The sequence below is a fragment of the Pipistrellus kuhlii genome, unplaced genomic scaffold (assembly GCF_014108245.1).
Source record: "Pipistrellus kuhlii isolate mPipKuh1 unplaced genomic scaffold, mPipKuh1.p scaffold_m20_p_58, whole genome shotgun sequence".
Classification (NCBI taxonomy): domain Eukaryota; kingdom Metazoa; phylum Chordata; class Mammalia; order Chiroptera; family Vespertilionidae; genus Pipistrellus; species Pipistrellus kuhlii.
The window spans coordinates 20,695-42,178 of NW_023425560.1; the positions used below are offsets into that span (position 1 = coordinate 20,695).

General features: G+C 69.6%; 1 protein-coding gene across 8 annotated transcripts; it reads left to right on the forward strand.

Annotated features, from left to right (window-relative positions):
• Window positions 1–2,836: 2,836 nt before the first annotated feature.
• Window positions 2,837–21,250, forward strand: CTBP1 (C-terminal binding protein 1). Of its 8 annotated transcripts, none has more exons than XM_045573963.1 (10): window positions 2,837–2,855; window positions 8,496–8,678; window positions 10,907–11,061; window positions 15,672–15,816; window positions 17,074–17,280; window positions 17,869–18,083; window positions 18,676–18,806; window positions 19,334–19,461; window positions 19,881–19,998; window positions 20,395–20,992. In XM_045573963.1, exons 2-10 carry the CDS (start codon window positions 8,672–8,674, stop codon window positions 20,579–20,581), a joined length of 1,293 nt encoding a protein of 430 aa, XP_045429919.1. In that variant the 5' UTR covers window positions 2,837–2,855; window positions 8,496–8,671; the 3' UTR covers window positions 20,582–20,992. The 8 variants fall into 8 exon arrangements, with proteins under 8 accessions (XP_045429919.1, XP_036272954.1, XP_036272956.1 ...); XM_036417060.2 differs by lacking the exon at window positions 2,837–2,855 and adding an exon at window positions 3,081–3,305; XM_036417057.2 differs by lacking the exons at window positions 2,837–2,855; window positions 8,496–8,678 and adding an exon at window positions 3,080–3,305.
• Window positions 21,251–21,484: the final 234 nt, after the last annotated feature.

Genomic DNA, 21,484 nt, shown 5'->3' on the forward strand with positions numbered 1-21,484 from the left:
TCCTTCCTCCCCGCGGGCGGGAATCTCAGGGCTTCGGCAGAACAGTCACCACTTCCCAGGGGCGCTTTTCATTCGTCGGTGCCTCAAAGCGAGCGAAGGTGGGGCGCCCGGCCTGGGACGGGCAGGACCAGCGGGAGCCGGCCACCCCTCCCCTCCGGCACCCCCTGGCTTCACAGTGCCTCCTCGTGACGTCACCCCGCGCCACAGCCAATGGGGGGGCTCTCCCTGGCCCCTTTCCCACCCACACCCCTGGCCTGCCGTGCCCCCAGCGGCGCCAGACCGCTCTACCCGACCGGCCCCTGAGCCTCCCAGGCCCGGGGCAGCCCTGGGAAACCGCGAGCGGGCGGTGCTGGCCCAGGGGTTTCCACGGTGATCGCAGCCCGGCCGGACGCCGCAATGCTGCTCCCCTCGGATGGCCTCGGAGAAAGATGGTCAGGGCTGGCAGGCCGCGGGCGGCCTGGGGCCGGGACAGAGGAGGCGGCACTGCGGGGAGGGGAAGGGTCATCATACGGAGGGGAGAGCCCAGGGACAGCACCCCACCCTCCGGTCTCACCACTGCGCCCTCGACGAACAGCTCATTCTATACCTGGACTTCGGGTCCGGGACCTGCTGTGGAGAACGTCCTCGGTCTTTCCCAGCCGACCCCCCCCTTTCTCTCTGAATGGGTGACACTAAACATCGCAGGTACTGGTCCGTTCCGCTGTCCCAGTCTGCGTGCAGTGGGCACAGGCAGAGGCATTCCCAGGGACTGCCCGCCAACGGGTGCGGGCATTTACCATGGTCTGCCCCTTCCTCACTGCTGGGACTGACCCACTCCCAGCCAATAGAGCCTGAGAGGGTGCCTGCTGAGGAGGCAGGTGGGTTCGGGGCGTCCTGCTTTTCACTAAAAAAAAAAAAAAAAAAAAAGGCAGATGGCCGAAACCGGTGTGGCTCAGTGGATAGAGCGTCAACCTGGGCACTGAAGGGTCCCGGGTTCGATTCCGGTTAAGGGCATGTACCTTGGTTGTGGGCACATCCCCAGTAGGGGGTGTGCAAGAGGCAGCTGATTGATTACTCTCATTGATGTTTCTATTTCTCTCCCTTCTTCTCTGTAAAAAATCAATAAAATATATTTAAAAAATAAAAATAAAAAAAGGCAGATGGCAGGTACCAGTCGTGGCCCTTTGCCTTTGATCTGTGAGGGCGAGTGTGTGATGCTAAAATGAGGCATTGAGAAGAGAGGGGATGGGAGCCCCAGGGGCTGGTGCAAAGGCGGTCTCCGCTGATCGGACGGGTGACCCACGCCGGAGCCTGACACCGGGCGGCTCCTGGGGCGGTGACTATCGGGCGCCGGCGCCACTTTGGGCCGGAAGTCCCGGTGCACGAAGCGAGGCATCCTCGCCGGCCCGCGTCTCCCCAGCACCGTCTGTGTGCTTCTGTGCCCCGCCCACCTGCTCGCTTCCAAGGCCAGTAATTCTGCCGAGACACAGGCCACGGACAAAGCCCTGCCTCCCTTCCCGTGTCCTCCTGTCCTGCTCCTCGCTTCCTGCAGAGGCGGGTGCTAAAGACGTGGGCGATGAGGGGACCAGCTTTCTGCTCCCAGCGGACCTGGAGGGTCCTCTGGGCGTGCAGGGCAGGGACGGACTGTGGGGAGTGTGCAGGGCGGGGACGGGAGTGTGCAGGGCGGGGACGGGCCGAGGGAGTGTGCCGAGGCAGGACAAGCACCTGCGTCCCGGGCCTGCTGGGCTCCGGAGGGGCCCTCCCGCCTGGGCGGCCGCGGCCCCACTTCCTGCGGACACACTGTAATGACCTTTTTCCTGTCATAAACGCCTGGTGTGTCTGCGGGGCTTTGGATCTGTCCTGGGGCCGGAGGCGGCTGGTCGCCTGCTGCTGCGTGAGGGTTCTCATTCCTGGTGGTGTCCTCTGCCCCTCCCCTGGGGGTGAAGCCAGCCCGCATCAGGGCTTCCGTCGGGGGGTGGGGGGACAGCTCTGGCTCCCTCAGCATTCTTTGTGGCCCTGAGCCGCGTTTGCCCAGAGGGAGGGGAACCCATCCTGCTGGGTTCTGGTCATGGGGCGGCCGCCACAGTGTGTGTGAGAGCCAGGGCTGGGGTCATCGGAGGCTGCCCACCACCCGCCTTTTCAAAGCGCCAGCTTTTGGCTTTGTTCATCCTCTCCAACACGGGGTTTTCTTTCTATTTTTCTCTAAAATATACTTATTTCGGAGAGGGAGAGATAGAAACACGAATGAGAGTTATGGATCGGCTGCCTCCTGCTTGCCCCACACTGGGGATGGAGCCGGCCACCCGGACCTTTGGCCTGACCCAAAATTGAACTGTGACCTCCTGGTTCCCAGGCTGACGCTCAACCCCAGCGGTGGTGGGGCCACATTTTCTTAGATGAGCACCAAGTGAGGGGTTAAAAGCATTGATACCTAGTTCTCCACCATCCTTTATGGATCCCCGACTTTCTCACTGACATGAATTATTAAAACAGACAACAGGAATGACTTCGGGATGGTCCACCTGTTCCACAGAACTGCCCACAGCCCAGGGCTCGCCCCTTCCGGGCATGAGGGCCTCCCCGGGCTGCCGGGTCCTCCTCATCCTCATCCCGGAGCGGAGCACCTGCCTTGGGGCCAGGGCCCGCCGGACCTCTGGACGGAAGCACGGGCGGGAGGTGATGCCAGGCAGACCGGGGCGGGGAGCTCTTTTCGGCCACACCCGGCCACCTCCCGGGACGCCCCCTCCCCGCCCCCCAGGGCAGGCCCCGGAAACCCGGCCTCTGCCTTCGGTCTGGGAGCTGTTTCCAGCGCTGAGCTCACGGGGGACCAGGGAGCTCGCCGGGCGCCTCCATCCGGGCTGCCCGTACCTAGGGAGGTAGGTGTGCGGGGCGGGCGTGTGTTGGGTGCAACCGGAAGGAGGAAGCATGGAGCCCGGGCCTGGCAGATGCTGGTGCGGGGCCGAGGCGGGCGTGGGCAGACCGGCCCCGGGCGGGGCGGGCGGGGCGGGCGGGCGCGGTCTGCAGCCGCCCGCGTGGAGCTGCGCGGTGCCCGCGCCGGGAAACAGGAGGCCGCTGGGCCGGAAGCCCCGCCCGCGTGCGCGCGCGCGCGCCTGTCCCCGCCCGCCCGGTGGAGCGGCTGCTGGCGCGGCGCGGCGCGGCTCGGACGGCGGCGCCGGGGCGCAGGCGAGCGGGCGGAGCAGCGGACGGCGCCCAGGCCGCCCCAGGCGCCGGGCTCGCGGCGGAGCGCGCCGGACTCGTCGGGGCCCGCGGCCGCCCGCGCCTTTCAATGGGCAGCTCGCACTTGCTCAACAAGGGCCTGCCGCTCGGTAAGGCCGCGCGCGCGCATTTCCGGCCGCGGGGGCGGGGCGGCGGGCGGGGCCGCGGCTTTGTGTGCGAGTGCGCGTGCGCGCCGGCGTGCGCGCGCCGGCGGCCGGGGGGCGGGGCCGCGCCGGGGCGCGCCGAGCGCGTGCGCGAGCTGCTGCGTGGGCGTGCGCGTGCGCCGGCGCCGCCCTCCCGCCCGCCACCGCGCAGGTGACACAAAGGGGCGCGGGTCCTCGACCTTCCAGCCCCCGGCCCAGCCGCCCCCGGCCTTCTGGCTCCGAGGTTCACAGTCCCTGGCCTGTCGGGTCCCCGGATCCCGGCTCCCCCAGACCCTCGGGGCCCGCACCCGCCAGGCCTCAGGGCCCGGTGTCCGCCCCCAAACGGTAGCTCCCACCTCCCAGGTCCCGGGTGTCCACCCTCGGGCCTCAGATCAGACCCTGAGGTCCGGGCCTCGGACCTGAGATGCCAGACCCCAGCGTGTGCCCCGGACCCGGGGCCGGCCAGAGGCTCTGGGCCCTTCGCTGCCCGGGGTCTGCCTGGGGGCCGGCCGTGTCTGTCACTCCCCGCGGTGACTGCCCAGGGCTTAGCGGCCCGGGAAGGCCACCGGAGTGGAATGACTGATTAACTGCAGACAAATTGCTCTGCAGAAAAGGAAAGTAACTGTGTTCTGGCCCAGGGTGTCTGTGGCCCTGCGGGGGCTCCTCCAGCCTGTTTGCTGCCCTGGATGCTGGGCTGCTTGGAAGGTTGCAACCCTCAAAACGGAGGGTTTTTTTCTGAGCAACAGGCGCCCTCTGGCCCGCCGGTCCCAGTGGGATGTTTTATAGCCGGCCCTGTGCTGCCATTGGGGTGTTTTATCCATTTATTAAAGACGTCCAGCTCGTGGCCCCCGGCGGGCACAGCCTGCAGCCGCTGCAGGCGCACAGGGGGAGGTGGGCACGGCCCTGCAGCCGGTGGCACCGCCAGAACTTTGCAAACCGCAGGCCCTCCCTGAGCCGATGTTTCCACCTTAATAATTCAAGAGCTTTGGACCCAGCTATGTTGGCACCTTCCCCCTTCGCGTTGGAAGATGTTGGGAACGGGCCTCGGCGGGGGCTCCAGGCCACGCTGGGGGGCCCCGAGCTCGCGGCCGAGGGGTTGCAGGCGGGCTGGGGAGGGCCCTGGGCGGCAGCGGCCCGCTGGCAGCCGCCTCCCTGCCCTGCCGCCTCCCGGAGGCCATCTTGCACTCCAGTCCTTGTCGACTCCCCGCCTGCCTGGCTGGGGCCTCCTCCCGGGAAGGGCGCACGGGCGTGCGGCTTCCTCGCCCGGCCCCGCCCCGCCCCTGCCCTCTCGGCCTGCAGGGGCGGCTCCGGCGGAGGAGGGAGGGGCTGCCACCACACCTGAGCCGGGAGGGAGGCCCTCGGAGCTTTGTTTGGCGGGCGCCCAGCCCGGCTCTCCCTGCTCGCAGCAGCCAGGGGCCCGGAACCGGCTGTAAGCTGGCAGTTCTGGAGCAGCCAGCCCCTGGCGCGGAGCCAGCCCTCGGCGATGACCTCTGCGATTGGCCGGGGTCAGGGCAGATTCACCAGATTCACTTCCTCAGGCCCGGCGGGCGTGAGGAGGGCCTGCTGGTGCCGAGCGCTCCTGGTGGCGGGAGGGTCAGAGGGTCAGCTGCCGGCACATGAGGGCTGAGGGCCTGGACCGCAGGAGAAGGACGTGTGGGGTTCAGAGCCGGTCTGGCCGCGGCTCCCCCCAGCCCAGGCCCAGAGCAGGGCCCCCCGTGGGAATGTCCGCACGCAGCCGGGCAGTGGGGCCCGAGGAGCCGGCACTGCCTGTTGGTGCCGATGCACTTGGCCGGCCCCTGTGCTGGCCAAGACCCCGCTGGTCGGTCCTGATGCCCCGGTGCCAGGGTGACGCTGTGAGGCACGTGTCCTGTGCCAGCTCTCCGAGCACCCAGCCTGCTGGGCCGGGAGCACCCGTGCCGGGTGTCCGCCTGCCCTGCCGTCCATGCAGGTGGGGTGACCCACATCACACCTCCGGCTGCCCCCCAGGTCAGGACCTCCCCAGCCAGGGCTCCCCTCTTCCAGAAGCTCAGCCTCCGCCCAGCCCCTCAGGCCCCTCGGCCTCCTGAGAGGAAACCCCTCTTCCTACAGAGCCGGGGACTTGGGGCTGTTGTGAGGGACAACAGGGAGGCCCTTGGTGCTGTTCCTGCCTGTCATTCTGGGGGGTGACCGTGCCAGGGCGGGGCCTGAGCGTGGAGGGCACGTGGCCCCCTGGTGGGGCCGGGCAGCACTGCAGCCTGAAGGGGCTTGTTACCTCGCCAGGTGGCCCGTCCGGCAGGTGGGCTGTGCCGTGGACGGCCCGGTGTCCACACGAGGCGTCCGTGGTGACTGGTGGGTGCGCCGTGGCGGAGGCGGTGACTGCGTTAGCTGGCGCTGACCACGGCGTTCTGGATCCGTGCGAGTCCTCAGCCCGCGGGCCTCCCTGTGCGGGTATTCTTCGCATGGGGGCGCCCGTGCTCTCCCAGGAGCCCCACGTTCTCCCCTCCAGGATCTGAGCGAGGGGCCGAGCAGAGGGGCTGGGTTTGGGGGCCGAGTTCCCGGTGCGCTTCCAGGGGGCTCGGCGCCTCCTGTGACGGTGTGCCAGCTGCACCGTCCTTCCTGAGAGCGCCGAGCAGTGCAGGCCCGGCTGGGGCAGCAGCGCCTGGCCTGAGGGCGCGCCATCCCGTCCCCGCCACACCCCCCCCTGCTCCGCTTTCTCAGGTGAACGGCCCAGCAGAGGTGGTGGTGGGCAGAGGAGGAGGAGGTGGTGGGCAGGGGAGGAGGTAGTGGGCGGGGGTGGTGGTGGGCGGAGGAGGAGGTGGTGGTGGTGGGCGGGGGAGGAGGTAGTGGGCGGGGGTGGTGGTGGGCGGGGGTGGTGGTGGGCGGAGGAGGAGGTGGTGGTGGTGGGTGGGGGTGGTGGTGGGCGGAGGAGGAGGTGGGCGGAGGTGGTGGTGGGTGGGGGTGGCGGAGGAGGTGGGTGGAGGGGGAGGTGGGCGGGGGTGGGGGTGGGCGGAGGAGGAGGTGGGCGGGGGTGGTGGGCGGAGGTGGTGGGTCAGTTGCTGTCCGCAGTCCCTCTGGCTGCGCTGGGCTGGGCTGTGCTGTGGGGAGCAGGCCGCCTCTGTCCTGGACGCCTGCTGCTGTCACCTTTCTGAGCCAGGGGCTGCAGCGGTGGGCGTGTCACAGGCCCCGGAGCCGAATCTGGCCGTGGGACGGGTCAGCAGGCGAAGGCAGGGGTGTGGGAACTCGCTCCCTACACTGCCCCTCAGGCACGGAGGCAGGAGCGGAGGTCCCGCGTGGTGGGCCGATGTGTGGACAGCTTGGCTGGGAACCGCACGCCCGTGTCCCGGGGTGAACGCGGGGCCGAGGGGGGAGGAAGGCCCAAGGGAAGAGAAGGGGCTGGGGTTCCGGGTGCTGGGACGTGCAGGTGCAGCCGGGCCGAGGGCACTCTGACAGCCCTCCCCCTCCCGTCTGTGAGGGGAGAGGGAGAGGGCAGCCCGGCCAGGGCAGTCTCCCGCCTGAGCCCTGGGCAGCCTGGGCCCCGTGCTCCGCTGGCTGCCTGGGAGGTGCCCTGGGCACTGGCCACCCCTCCCCACAGGAACCGGCCCGTGCCGGGGGCGGGCTGTCCCTGTACGGCCCGCACGCTGAGCCAGGGACGCAGGCCCCAGCCGCTCGGTGGCCAGCGTGGGCAGCGCAGAGCTTCCTCGATGCTGCTCTCACGAGGGGTGGGGGGCACAGGGACCACGGGGCGCGACGCCCGAGCACCACGGCTGGTTCACTCCGAGGGCGGGAGGACCCTGGGGACGTCACCGGGCTGAGCCCTGGGCCCCTCGGAGCGGACGGGGCCGCTGCCTGGAGGGAGCGCTGCCTGTTTGGAACAAGCTCGCGGCAGCTGGGTGGCCGGGAGCGAGAGGAGGTGGAGGCCTTTGGGGTCTGGGGAGCCCCTCCTGCAGGGCAGTCCCACCGCGGGCAGAGCCACCGCAGGCCGCCTGGCTGAGGGACACTCCGGCCTGGTGTCCCCAGGAAGCCAGCTGGGCCGCCGAGGCCGGGCCGGGCTCCACCCTGCTGGCCCCCCGGGCCCCGGCCTCGCACCCGGCGCCGCCCGCAGCGTCCTCTGTGGAGGTCAGGGCTAGGTGAGGCGGGGGTCCTGTGCTGCCGTGGGGGCGGCTGCGGTGGCTGGCCCCCGGGGTGCTTTGTGCAGGAAGTTAAAGGGCCGTTGTTTGCAGTGGAAAACTCGTTCCCGTGTTCTAGCCACGCGTCACAAAGCCGAGAGCCCAGTGCCTGCGCCGTGAGCCGTGGAGGGCCCTCCTCGGGGAGCTGTTGGTCATGGAGCCGCTGTCCACGCCGAGTGCGCGTGGCGTGGCGGGGCCGGCCTGGCCCATGCAGAGCTGATGGCGGTGGGGGGACTGGCAGGGACAGGCTCTGCGGCCACAGCTGAGGGTCAGCCCGGTGGGGGCGGTGCAGCCAGGAGCCAGGATCCGGTGGGGCGGCTGCCACAGGGGCCTGGGGGGCTGCGGCCTGCGTGGACCCGTGCGCCCAGCCCCCTCCGCCCGGGCCGGGCGCAGCCACCGCGGGGAGGGCGGAGCCTGCGCGCGGGAGCCGCGATGTGGGTCGTGTGGCTCTCGGCCCCACAGAGCGGAGCCCCGGGCAGCTGTCCTCGGCGGTCCCGGCCTGGCTGCCCGGGGCCCACGGCCCGGGCCCAGGGCGGGCGAGGACAGGCCCTCCCGGGAGCTCCCTGCGCTGCCACACGGCTGCTGTGGTCCATGCCCCCGTGTCCCGGCCCCGTCGTCACCATGCACCGGGCCCAGGCCGGACCCTCATCGCGCTGGTCCTTGCCGGGAGCCTCTGCCCTCAGGCCTCCCACCGTCTGAGGGCCGTCCCTGGCTGCCCAGAGCCAGTGGTGCATGTGCTGGCCCGGGAGCCCCCCACCGGCTCGCCGTGGGAAGCTGGTGTCCCGGCCGGGGCCTCTGCTCGGGGCCTGAGGCCCGCCTCCTGCCGCGGCACTGGCTCCTCGGACAGCTCTGGGCGGCGCAGGGAGGGACGTCGCCGGACTCAGGCAGGCCACGGCCCCGCGGCCGTCCCTCGCCAGCGCCGGGCGCCCAGCGGGTGGACCCAGCTCCGCCCGGCCGCGCTGAGGCCCGGGCGCTCGGCAGCGCTAACGTGTCTCTTGTGTTTGGTTTTTAGTCAGACTCTGAGCGGTGCGGCCGTGGCTGCCGTGGACCCGGAGCTCGAGCTTTGGTTCGAGAGAGTAAAGACGTGGGATGAGCATCCAGTGACAGGACCAGGTCTGCCTGGGGACGCGAAGATAGCCGTGTTCAAGGTCGAATTCATGGTCGTGGAAGCCCAGCCCATTTTAGGCAATGTCAGGTTGGTAGGAGAGCCGGATGGAGGCCATCGCGCCCTCCCTCTCTGCCCGGCCGCTGCGCCTGGGAGCGCCCGTCCGCCCGCCCGCTCGTCCGCCCGTCCGTCCGTCCGCCGGCCCGCCCGTCCGCCGGCCCGCCCGTGCCGCGGGCCTGCACCCCCAGGGGGCGTCAGGACGTGGGGCTCCTGTACGGAATGGCACCGCCGCTGTGCTCGCTGCGTGTTTGCCGCCGGGCTCGGAGTCCGTTGGGAAGCGGCAGGGGGTGGGTGGGGGGGTCCTGGGGCCGATGGAGGCCTGCAGTTCTGCCGGGCAGGCAGGCGCCCCTTTTGCTCTGGTGTCTGTGGCCTCGGTGTGGGTGAGGGTCTCCTGTGAGCCCCGTACCTGCACCACCTGATGGTCCCGCCCCCCCCCCACGTACACGCTCACACACACTCACACACACGCCCACACACACACACACGTACTCCCCCCCACACACATACACGCTCACACACACGTACTCCCCCACACACACATACACGCTCACACACACAGGTACACGCTCACACACATGCTCACACACACGCTCACACACGTACTCCCCCACACACACATACACGCTCACACACACGTACTCCCCCCTCACACACACATACACACACACACACACACACGCTCACACACACACATGCTCACACACACACGCTCACACACACACAGGTACACACATACACACGTACTCCCCCTCCACGCACACAGGTACACGCTCACACACACAGGTACATGCTCACACACACAGGTACATGCTCACACACACACACATGCTCACACACACACGCTCACACACACACACGCTCACACACACACACAGGTACACACTCACATACACACGTACTCCCCCTCCACACACACAGGTACACGCTCACACACACACGCTCACACACACACACGCTCACACACACAGGTACACGCTCACACACATGTACACGCTCTACACACACGTACACACTCACACACGTACACCAGGAGCCCTGGCGCTGGGCGAGGGCAGTCTGCTTCCCTTGAGCCAGGTCGGGCCTCGGGTCAGTGTGCGGGGTCCTGACGTGGGATGAGGGCCCTGCACGCGTGGGTGGTTTGTGGACCTGCTGGACGTGGAAGCAGGTGCTGGCCACGCCGCGTGGAACGGCAGTGGGAACCTAGTTCTCACAGAAACGAAGGTGGAGCCGGGCGAGCTGGGGCGTGGCTGCTGGGCGCGGGACCGGAGGCCGTGTGCGGGGGACCCGGAGGCGGTGGGCGGGGACCCGGAGGCGGTGGGCGGGGACCCGGAGGCGGTGGGCGGGGGGGGGGGCGGTGGGTGAGGAGGCGGTGGGCGGGGACCCGGAGGCGGTGGGCGGGGACCCGGAGGCGGTGGGCGGGGACCCGGAGGCGGTGGGCGGGGGGGGGGGGCGGTGGGTGAGGAGGCGGTGGGCGGGGACCCGGAGGCGGTGGGCGGGGACCCGGAGGCGGTGGGCGGGGACCCGGAGGCGGTGGGCGGGGAGGCGGTGGGCGGGGACCCGGAGGCGGTGGGCGGGGACCCGGAGGCGGTGGGCGGGGACCCGGAGGCGGTGGGCGGGGACCCGGAGGCAGGGTTGGGCCTTGCAGACCCCACACGGGGCCGCCGGCCAGGGCTCGGTACGTCCACATCTTTGCTGTCTGTGAAGGCGGTGGGCGGGCAGCGCCCGCGGCAGCAGTGGCGTGATGGGCGGTGTGGCAGTGGGCTGGCATGGTCACCCCCTCCTGGCTGCTCCTGAGCCCCGGGCGCTGGCCTGTGCGGTGGGTTCCTGCCAGTCCCTGCGAGGGGCCGGGTGGCCAGCACGCACGGGTCCGGGGAAGCCGTGTTCCCACAGGCGCAGAGCGAGGCTCCGCCGCCTCCCCTTCAGAAGGGCGTCCCCGTGTCCGCCCGTCTGCCTGGGCACCGTCCTGCCGGGGTTTGGGGGCAGCCAGGCCGCAGCCTGAGGCAGAAAGGAAACGTGTCCCAGCGCTGTCCCCCCCGCCGGCCCTGGCTGTCCCCCCGCCGGCCCTGGCCCCGCGCCTGGCTGTCCCCCCGCGGGTCCACTCACCAGTGGTCTGTCATGGTGTCAGCGAGGGGTCCTTTTCCCACTGGTTTCCGCTCAGTCTGAGGGGCGCGGGTCCCCAGGATGGTGGCGGGCTGGGGGTGGCGGGCGTGGGGGTGGCTGGGCCGAGCGGAGGCTGAGCACCGTGTCTGTCGTTGCAGGCGTCCGACCCCCGATCATGAACGGGCCCCTGCACCCCCGGCCCCTGGTGGCCCTGCTGGACGGCCGGGACTGCACGGTGGAGATGCCCATCCTGAAGGACGTGGCCACGGTGGCCTTCTGTGACGCGCAGTCCACGCAGGAGATCCACGAGAAGGTACACGTGGGCTCGGCGGGGCGGGGCGGGACCGGACGGGCAGGAAGCGGAGAGGACTCACTCCGAGGAGCTCCCGTCCTCTCCGTCCAGCAGCTTTGCCGGCGGGCGGAGCTGGGCTGTGGGCCCGGGGCCCGGCAGCCGGCGGTGGCTGGTGCAGCCGCGGTGGTGTCTGCTCGGGGCCCTGGGGCCCCCAGAAGGGAAGTGGGTTAACCTGGTTTTCTGTTTGTAGTCCCGGCTAAGTCCTTCAGAACCACCTTCCCACTGAGACAGGCGGGAACTGGACACGGTTTTGAAAGAGCAGCATCCCAGAGCCGGTCCATGGGAGGGCGGGCCTGGTGTGGCCGGCAGGCTGCTGTTCTGGGAGAGGCGGCGGCAGGCAGCCTTGCTCTGGCTGGCTTGTGCCGGGCCCCCGGTCTGGGTCAGGCCTGAGAAAAGACGAGGCGGAACCCAGCAGCCTCCACCCTGCACGAGCTGTGAGCTCGGGCCGCAGGCCGCCGGCTCCTGCCCAGCTGAGGCTGCCGGCCCCGGAGGGGAGGCTGGTGGCTTCGGCCTCATGTGTCCAGGGAAACGGGCAGTGGAGGGGGCTCGCTGAGCGGAGAGCCAGGCCACGAGCACAGCCACAGCCAACGGGAGAGCGCGTGACCTTCCCCAGGAACTGATGAGTCGGCCAGTGGCAGACGCTGCCGAGGATCTCGATGGGCGGTCCGGGGGCAGGCAGCCGGACGAGGGCATGGGTGGGAGGGAGAGGGCCCCGTGTGGCGTCCACACGCTCCGATCCGAGGCTCAGAGCACGGTGGGCCAGACGCCTGTGGTCCCCATTAAGCTAGAGCCGCGATGCTGAGGCTGAGGTCAGGTCTGAGGGGGTGCCACACTGGTCTCTCGGCGAGGGGATACTGTGGGGACAGCGGTGCCGGGGGCTGGGGCCCACGTGACAGGAGCTGACAGGCGGTGTGTGTGCTGGCGGCCAGGCCTGTGTCCGTGGTGGCTGCTCGAGGGGCAGGTGGTAACAGCCTGGAGCTGGGCGCGCGCCCCCGGCAGGGCCGCTGGAGGTGGGCGAGGGGTCCCGAGGGAGCTGGCTGGGGGCAGGCACCCTTTGCAGCGCTGGCGACTTGTGAATCCCAAAGCTCTCGGACTGGGAAGACGTTCCTAAAAGTTCATGGGATGGAAGAGATGAAGAGGAATGGTAAAACGCCACCAGCAGTGTTCAAACATGGATCTGAAAACTAAGACCCAGCAGCCGGCTTCTCCAGTGCTCACTGGCCAGGACCACCTCCCGGGAGCCCCCCACCTGGCGGGCGGACAGACAGACAGACATCGCCTCCCAGAGGAGTGTGCTTGGCCTGCCAGGGAGCACCTCAGCCAGCAGCCCACTCGCCCGGCAGGCTGCGTTAAAACGGGGCAGCCAGTGTGAACGGGGAGCTGGAAGGACAGTCCCCCGACGCCCAGAGGTGATGGGAGAGGAAGGAGAGGCGGCCGCCCCCGCACAGTGACCCGGAGCCCTCTGGCGGCCACGTGCCAGCGCTGTCGGCACTGCCCTCTCCCCGCTGGAACCGCCTGGCGGCTGGCGCCTCGCCGCCCTCGGGGTGGGAATGCCCCGGCACCAGGAGCCGGCTCCCGGAGCACACAGGCTCCCCGCCCGCCCGCCCGCACAGGTGTGGCGAGGGGGACTGGCTGCGTGTCACTTGTGGAGCCCTGACCCCTCCGCAGCTAGATGTCGACCTCACCCAAGAGCTGCGGAAGGAAAGGGGGTCACCCCGCGAGTTTGGGTTCTGCAAGCGCGGGGGGCGCTGCCGGCAAAGCCAAGGCCAGCCCAGCCCCCGGTGCCTCAGAGCTGCTGGACGCACGGATGGGACGGCTGGTGGAGACGGCACCGGGAAGGGACACAGGCGCCCGGACCCTCCCGCCGGGAGCTGCCAGGAGGAAGGCACTGGCACGGGCGGGAAGGGGGGAAGTCCGGGAAAACGCAGAACCGCGGTCGTGGCGGCCGGTGGCTGCCGGCGCTGCGCCCGTGCCGAGTGGACCCGACACTGGAAACAGCCCCTCCAAGGGGACACGGAGTGGCCTCCAGTCGGGCCGAAGGCCTGGGGAGCCCTGGTGACACCGAGGACCGTGAGGAGGGAGACCAGGAAGCAGTGGGTAGGAGCCGTCTGATTGGACGGCAAGCAGCTGTCACATGCGGAAGTGCCGGAGGCAGGGGAGACCAGGATGTTGGCAGGGCCTGCAGCAGGAGGACAGACGTGGTCGGCAATGCTCCGGGCCCTGCGACCCACCAACCAGCAGGGTCCCCCCACCTCAGGCCCAGGGGCACTGCTCACTGTGGCCCGAGGCAGCCGGGCTCTTGCAGAGAGACATCTGAAGCATCGATGCTGGGCCTGCACATGGCAGCTGGTCATGGAACCTTCTGGAAGGCTTCAGAAGGGCTGCCTGTACATGTGGGTTCAGGAGACCATGAAGTGGAAAGATGCCCCCGAAAGCTTGTGCCCGGTGCCCACCAAGCCCTGGCTTTGCCATGGTGCCTGACAGCACCTGGGTGCCCTGCTCGGAGCCTCTGCGGGGAAGGTGTTGCTGGTTTCAGAGGGCCCGAGTGGGCGTCTGCCCAGTGCCTCTGGGAGGCTGTAGGTCCCCACCGGAGGGACAGACTTCCTCCGGGTGCTGGTGGCTCTGCACCCAGAGCCGTGGGAACCCCAGGAGCGGCCGGGGCCAGGCAGCGCGGCCCTGCCCTGGTCCCGGGCGGGGCGGCCGCTGTGGGCCCCGCGACGGCTGGGCGGGGAGCTGCTCTGAGGAGCGTCCCGCCTTACCCCAAGCCTTCACCTGGCGCCGGATGAACACAGCCAGGACAGAGGTCGGCAGGCGGGTGCCGCGGTTGCCTCTGTTGACCAATGAGTTTGCCGACCTCTGGGCTAGGAAAAGGGAAAAGGAACCGGACGTGAAGAAACCTGTGAAGACACACGGCCGGCAAGCAGCCGGCCTCCATCGCCGCTCCCATTCAAACTGCCCAGCGCTGCGTGGCCGGGCGGAGGGCGCCCTCCGGGTGTGGCCGGCAGCCGCCAGAGCCTTCGGAGGGCTCTGCGGTCCACCCCCGGTTTGTTTCTGAGAATGGACACCAGGGCATGGACGCAGCCGTGCGCCCACCGTGGCAGCCGCAGGTCACTGGGTCCCTGGCTGGGACGGAGCATGGTTCCGGCAGCAGCACAGAGCTCTCGCATGCTGCGCCTCCCCTTACCTCGAGGGTGGTCTGTCTGTCCTGCCAGCGGCTGCGCCTCAGCCTGCGAGGACCATGTGTGCCCATCCTCACCCGCCCCACCCTCGCCCCTCGTGTCTCTGAGGCCGGGCTGCTGCTCCTCAGACTCCATCGATGGGTCCACCTTTTCTAGGGCCCGGCTGTGCCCGCCCATAGTGGGCACCTCCACCTGCCACTCCACTTGCCACAGGTCCCCCTCACCAGCTCTGTGGGCCCCCCACCCGAGTTCACACAGCTGAGGGGGCCGAGCCTGCCCACCCCCTCCACCCGGGGCCTCCGCAAGCTCACTGCCTCAGCTGTGTCCTCCCCTCCCCACACTCCTGGTTTGTCCCTCTGCCCTTGTCGGCACTGGCTGCTCCTTGCTGGCACAGACCCTCCGGCACCAGGTCCGCCCTGGCACAGAGGTCTGTTGCCTGCGCTGCCTGACTTCCCCCGACCCCGGGGCCTGGGCAGGTACCCAGCAGGTCAGCTGCACACCCTCTCAGGGCTGCCCTGCCACTGGCCTTGTCTGCCTGGCCCACAGGTGGCCCCCGGCCGCCGCCTCCAGGGAGCTGTGTGCTGGTTGGCTGCGTGTCCAGCTACAGTGGAGGCTGTTGTGGGAGGTGGCAGGCTGTAGCCCTGCATCCCACACCTGGAAACCGGCTCCACTCGTCCACCTAACGGGTCTGTCCAGGCTCTTCTGGGTGCGACGGGCTTCTCCCCCAGCTCATGTGGCGTCTAGGAGCCCAGCAAGCTGTGTGCAGTGGGGACTCAGCCCCCTGCCGTCCAGAGGGCTCAGCCTGCATGGGGGGGGGGGGACAGACAGCAGCCAGGGCTCCGCCAGCCACTGTTTCAGCGGCTCCGAGGTGCCCTTGCTGCAGGGCCCCGGCCCTGTCCCCAATGACACGGCCGGTCGTCCCAGTGCCCCGGCCATCCCGAGGGCCCGCCCACGCTCTGCCCTGGAGCCCGGAGATGAGACGCTGTGGGTCACCCTCCAGCATCTGGCTGCTGCCAGAGCATCTCTCCTCGACCCAGGAGGAGCCCAGAGCTGCCCCCACAAAGGGCCCGGGGGTGCACTCTGCCGGTGCTTCTGCAGGGAGAGGGGCAAGCCCTCTGGACTCTGGGGACACACGCCCCGGGCTTTGGCTCTGGACGCTGTGCCCCGGTGCTCAGCCTTCTCATCCACGCACTGTCCGTGCCCACCTCCCTCCCCGTCCCCGTGCACCGCTCTCCTGGCTGGGGCACCTGGTCGGCTCTGGTGGCTTCCCACCCCAGCCAGCCTGCTGCCGCACAGGAAGCCCAGGCAGGGCGGGAATGAGGTGTCCACGGCTGCTGCCCCATTGGGCCAGGCCGGCGGCCGGGGGCACTCAGGGCCGCTGTCCCCCCGCAGGTGCTGAACGAGGCTGTGGGCGCGCTCATGTACCACACCATCACGCTGACGCGGGAGGACCTGGAGAAGTTCAAGGCCCTCCGGATCATCGTCCGCATCGGCAGCGGCTTCGACAACATCGATATCAAGTCGGCCGGGGACTTGGGTACGGGCCTTCTCCGCAGCACGGTGTCCTGGGTGTGGCCCCCACTGGGCTGAGCCTGCTCTGCCGCTCGGCACGCCTCCGCCACAGCCAAGCTGACGTCATGGGCTCCAGTGCCGCCTCGGCCTGCCCGCACCTGTGCCGTCTGGGGCAGCTGGCACCCCCGGGCCGGCTGCCAGTGTGTCCTTGGGTTTCACACGTCCCCATCCAGGAGACACGGGAAAGGCTGTACGTGTCGTGAGTTAGGACGTGTGTGTGTACACGTGTGACTCCATGCACACACATGCACATGACACAGCGAAGCGGATTTGATGTGGACGGTACCATGCGGCACAGCCAGGGAGGTGCAGCCACACCAAGCAGACCTGAGGCCGAGCTGCACCTCTGCTGTCTGGCGTTGCCCCCCACCCCCCTGCAGCGAGGGGAGCCTCCCAGGCCTGGGTCCCTGCTGACCTTCCCTAGGCAGTGTCTCCGGGAGGCGCCTCGGTGGGGCTGTGGCCTGGACTGTCCTGACCCTGCGCATCGGCCCTCAGTCACCATCTCACAGCTGGGCTGACCCTCAGCAGGGCGTCTGGGCGCCCCCTGCTGTCATGTGCAGGCCGGGCCTGGGGATGCGGAGGTCCGGGACCCGCTGCCCCTTCGCCGGGGGCGGGGGAGGGCAGCTTCTTTCCACCCGGCCTCCCTGCGCCCCTCCTGCTTTCCCAGGGAGCTGGGGTGCAGCTGTTTGTTACTGGGCCCAACCCAGCACGGGCCTCGTCAGGAGACGGCGACGGGGTGCGCCATGCGTTGTTGGGACGGGGTGAGGGCCAGGGCGCACGCTGGGCCCACCGGCGTGGGCGAGGGTCCGTGGAAAGAGTGGGGGCGAGGCAGAAGCTTGAGGCAGCTCACTTCGCAGGGTCACTCTGCTGCTGAGGGGCCCGTCTGGCTGGAGGTCGGGGGGGGGGGTGGCCACGGGGGCTGTGGGGGCTGAGAGGATGGGCCCTTCCCTCCAAAGTGAAGCTTCCACTGGCCCGGGAGCCGGGAAGACAGTAGGCGTGTGGCTGTGGGGCTGGTTCCAGATTCTCCCCTGACCTTGACCCCTTCCCGGAGGTGGAGCTGGTGGTCCAGCCAGGACCCAGGCGTCCAGTTGTCCCGTCTCTTCCATCAGCCCCGGGGGCGGCTTCCCACCGGGTGTTTGTCTGTGGCCTCTGGGTGGCCTTGGCCATTCACACGTGGAGCACGAGACGCCATGTGACCACCCAGCATGTCTTGTGTCCCCAGGCATCGCTGTCTGCAATGTGCCGGCAGCGTCCGTGGAGGAGACGGCCGACTCCACCATGTGCCACATCCTCAACCTGTACCGCAGGACCACCTGGCTGCACCAGGCGCTGCGGGAAGGCACTCGCGTCCAGAGCGTCGAGCAGATCCGGGAAGTGGCTTCCGGAGCCGCCAGGATCCGTGGCGAGACCTTGGGCATCATTGGACTAGGTGAGTCCGCCTCTGCCTCGCCCTCTGCGTGGGCTCGGCGGACAGTGAGGTCCCCACCGAGAGGTGAGGGCTCCGCCCCGAGGCTGTGTGGGCCTTTGTGCCCAGGGACACCAGCCACGGGCCCTGCAGACAACCCAGGGGCCCACAGTCACGCACTCACGCTCACCTGCTGCCCTCCCTGCTGTGTGACGCGGAGAGGACGTCGCCCTCAGGCGGGCCAGGTGGCCCCGAGGTCCCTTTGCCAGGTTGCCCACCAGGGCCTGTCCCCAGCAGCTGCTGTGGGGGAGGCAGGTGTTCCCACTGACATGCCGTCCCTCATCCACCCACGGCTCATCCGTGGCCCCTGCCCTGGGTGGGTGGCGTCTGGCCCAGCACATGGGGGCAGGCTGCCCCCTCTTGTCCACTGAGCATCTATCTGTGCTCCCGGGGGCTGCCTCCAGCCCTTTCCTGAGCCCACCCCCTGCACGGCCGCGCGGGGGCCCCGGTGACTGACCGGCGGCGCCATCTCAGACGCCCCGGAGCCGAGGCCTGCCGCACGCTGAGCGTGCGCGGAGCGGCCCGGCCGAGGTGACGCCGCTCCCCCCCCAGGTCGTGTCGGGCAGGCGGTGGCGCTGAGGGCCAAGGCCTTCGGCTTCAATGTGCTCTTCTACGACCCGTACCTGCCGGACGGCACCGAGCGGGCCCTGGGGCTGCAGAGGGTGAACACCCTGCAGGACCTGCTGTTCCACAGCGACTGCGTGAGCCTGCACTGCGGCCTCAACGAGCACAACCACCACCTGGTCAACGACTTCACCGTCAAGCAGGTGAGCAAGGCGGGCGGGGCGGGGGCCGGAGCCGGGGCGGGAGCCGGGGGGGGGCAGTCGGCCTGCTCGCCAGCACAGGGCGTGCACAGAATTCAGCAGAGGGCTCCTGCTAGCTGCCCGTCCCCCCACCCCGTTCGGTCCCAGGGCCAGTGCCCTCCTCCGCTCCTGGTGCCGCTGGGAAGCTGGCCGCATAGGCTGCTTAGGCTTCCCCACCAGGAGCCCCTGAAAGCCGTGACCTGTGGCAGATGTGAAGCCGCCGAGCTTTTGGTGCCAAGTCCCCGGCAAATGGGGTGGGCACGGCCACCGGAGGGTCTCGGAGCCGCCTGAGGTTGAGGCTTACCTCACAGAAGTGTTGGCACTGGGTGGCTCCCAGTCTCGCCGTGTGTCCTGAGCTGCCCTGTGCCCCACGGACTGGGAACCAGGCTGCTCCCACAGCGGCCTCCGGCCAGCCCGGGGGGGCCAGGACCACGAGGCCCAGCCCAGGCCCTCACGGCAGAGCCGGCAGCCGGTGGCCCGCCTGGGAAGTGCCCTCCCACCGGCCGCAGGCAGCGCGGCGGCTGGCGAGCTTGCTCTGGCGTTGGGTGTCTTCCAGATGCGACAAGGGGCCTTCCTGGTGAACACGGCCCGCGGGGGCCTGGTGGACGAGAAGGCGCTGGCCCAGGCCCTGAAGGAGGGGCGGATCCGGGGCGCAGCGCTGGACGTGCACGAGTCAGAGCCCTTCAGGTGAGTCCTGGCAGGGCTGCAGCATCCCGCCGGCACGCTCCCGGCTGGCCCCTCGCCGGCTGGCCCCTCGCCGGCTGGCAGCACCATGACGTGGGCCGCAGCCTCCAGCAGCCAGCCCTCCACAGACGGGCGTGCTGGGCTCATGTCCAGCCTACGAACCCTCCAGGACCTTCCCCAGGCCCGGCCCGGTCTCAGCGGGCGGCGGCCAGCACTGCTCTCAGGGCCCTGTACCTGCTGAGGGGTGGGCCCAGACCTGCACTCCCTGTGGATGCCCAGGGCACGGTGGTGATGGTTGCCCAGGTGTGCGAGGTGGCCGGCCCCCACGTGGCAATGTTCAGAGCCCGCAGCCGAGCAGCCAGGCTGAGGCCGCAGGCCAGCCTGGTGGGTGGTGCCAGGAGGGCCCGGGCCAGTGCTCCCTCAGGCCAGGCCCCTCCCCGATGACGGGAGCCGTGGGAAGGTCTGAGTGCCTTGAGGACCGGGTCTGACGAGGGGGCCGGGCTGTGGCTGACGGCGCGGTGCTGTCCTAGCTTCAGCCAGGGCCCCCTGAAGGACGCCCCGAACCTGATCTGCACCCCCCACGCGGCCTGGTACAGCGAGCAGGCGTCCATCGAGATGCGCGAGGAGGCGGCCCGGGAGATCCGGAGAGCCATCACAGGTGGGCGGGGGCGCCAGCAGGGCCGGGAGGGCACCTCCGCTCTCACCCATCCGGCTGAGCCCGTCCTGTGCTGGCCCGGGCGGGGAGGGAGGCCCGCCCTGGGGGACATCAGGGCCGGGGCTGGGGAGGCAGCTGGTCTTCCCTCTCCCGCGCCACCCTCCTTGCGGTCACCCCTGGGCTCAGCAGAGCGTAAGTCCGAGGGCACGTGTCAGCCTGGGCTGGGCCTGAGCTCTCCGAAAGCCCCAGGCCTAGCCCATGGGGCGGGGTGACCCTGCCAGGCCCACAGGACCCGTGCGGGGGGAGCGGGGAGGAAGGGAGGCATGGGGCAGACCCGTGTTCTCCACCGAGCTGCCTCTCCCGGGGCCCCCAGCGGCCGCTGTGTAACACGGATGCCGTCCCCCCGTGCCCCTGCCGCCCAGGCCGGGTCCCCGACAGCCTGAAGAACTGCGTCAACAAGGACCACCTGGCCGCGGCCGCCCCCTGGGCCAGCATGGACCCGGCCGTCGTGCACCCCGAGCTCAACGGGGCCGCCTACAGGTGAGCGGGCGGAGGGGGCCGTGGTCAGGGACGGTTCTCGGGAGGGGCTCAGCCTGGGCCCTGGCCTGGATGTCTGCTCCCCGGCCCGGTGGGCCCAAAGGTCAGGAGCCAGAGCCTGAGCAGGGGCCTCAGGCGGTGGGAACGAGACCATGTCGGTAGAGGCCATGCTGGGAGCAGGGTCCGGGGTCCGGGAAGGCGGAGGGGGCGGGGAACAGGGAAGCGGAGGGGGCGGGGAACGGGGAGGCGGAGGGGGCGGGGTCCGGGGAGGGGGAGGTGGAGGGGGCGGGGGGCGGGGTCCGGGGAGGCGGAGGCGGCCAGGGCGGGGCCTCCCAGCACACAGCGTGGGCCCAGCGCCTGCCCTGCCCCTGGGCTCACGGTGGCCTCCTCCTCTCCCAGCAGGTACCCCCCGGGCGTGGTGGGCGTGGCTCCCAGCGGCATCCCGGCTGCCGTGGAAGGCATTGTCCCCAGCGCCATGTCCCTGTCCCACGGCCTGCCCCCCGTGTCCCACCCGCCCCACGCCCCTTCTCCCGGCCAAACCGTCAAGCCCGAGGCGGATAGAGACCATCCGAGCGACCAGTTGTAGCGGGCGGAGCTCGCAGCCTCGTGCGGAGCCGGGCCGCCTGGAGGCGCCCGCGGACGGCAGCGGCACTCCAGAGACTGTCCGGCGCCCACGGCGGGAGGTGGCGCCGCCCCCCGGTGACCAGTCCCGTCCTGGGCCCGTGCTGCCCTGTGTTTTGCGTCCTCGTTAAGCAAAAGAAGTTAGTAGTTAATTCTATCATGAATGTCCTGTCTGTGTGCAGCCTTTAGAACATCACCAAGGATTTGTTTGCTTAGCTGTCACGGCCGGCCGAGGGCGTCAGCAGCGCTCGGTCGCTCCTGCTCCGCGGAGCGTGCAGTGGCAGGCCTCTCAGGACTATGGATCCTCCCCGTTTTTCTTCCTATGCCACAGCGCATTGTTTTTCTACCCGCTTGTCTTACTTTAGAATAATTTAGAGAAACAAGCCAAGGCTGTTTTTCCTAATTTTGGCATGAACCCCTGTTCCAAATGAAGCAGCACCGCGGACCAGTGGAGGCGGGAGGAGCCGCGGTGCCGGCCTCGGCGCTGCCCGGGTGCGAGGCGCGGCGCCTGGCCGTGGCGGTGCCGTCCTGCTGATGTGGTAGGCTAGCAGTATTTTGGTTAAAATCATGTTCGTGACTGTAACCATTTGTATGAATTATTTTAAAGAAATAAAAGTCCCAGAAAGAGCCGGCACACCAGCTTCTACTTCAGTGGCTCTCCTCGGACCCTGGGTCCAGTGCTGGCTCTTGGCCGGGGGCGGGCAGCCCTGGGACACTGCAGGGCCGGGTCCCCACCCTTGTGCGAGGGAGCCTCCTGCCTGGGCACCGTGCGGAGGGTGGGTTCACCTGCTCTCACAGCAGCTGGTTCGGGAGCAGCTCCAGGCGAGTCCCCGTCTCCCCTGCTGACAGTCCGAGCGGAGCCTGTGCA

Bases quoted from the DNA above. Each gene is read 5' to 3' on its own strand.
- CTBP1 (XM_036417057.2), top strand. From the start codon at position 3,266: ATGGGCAGCTCGCACTTGCTCAACAAGGGCCTGCCGCTCG. The intron at 18,084-18,675 runs GTGAGCAAGGCG...GGTGTCTTCCAG, and splicing joins ACGACTTCACCGTCAAGCAG to ATGCGACAAGGGGCCTTCCT. The intron at 18,807-19,333 runs GTGAGTCCTGGC...GTGCTGTCCTAG, and splicing joins CACGAGTCAGAGCCCTTCAG to CTTCAGCCAGGGCCCCCTGA.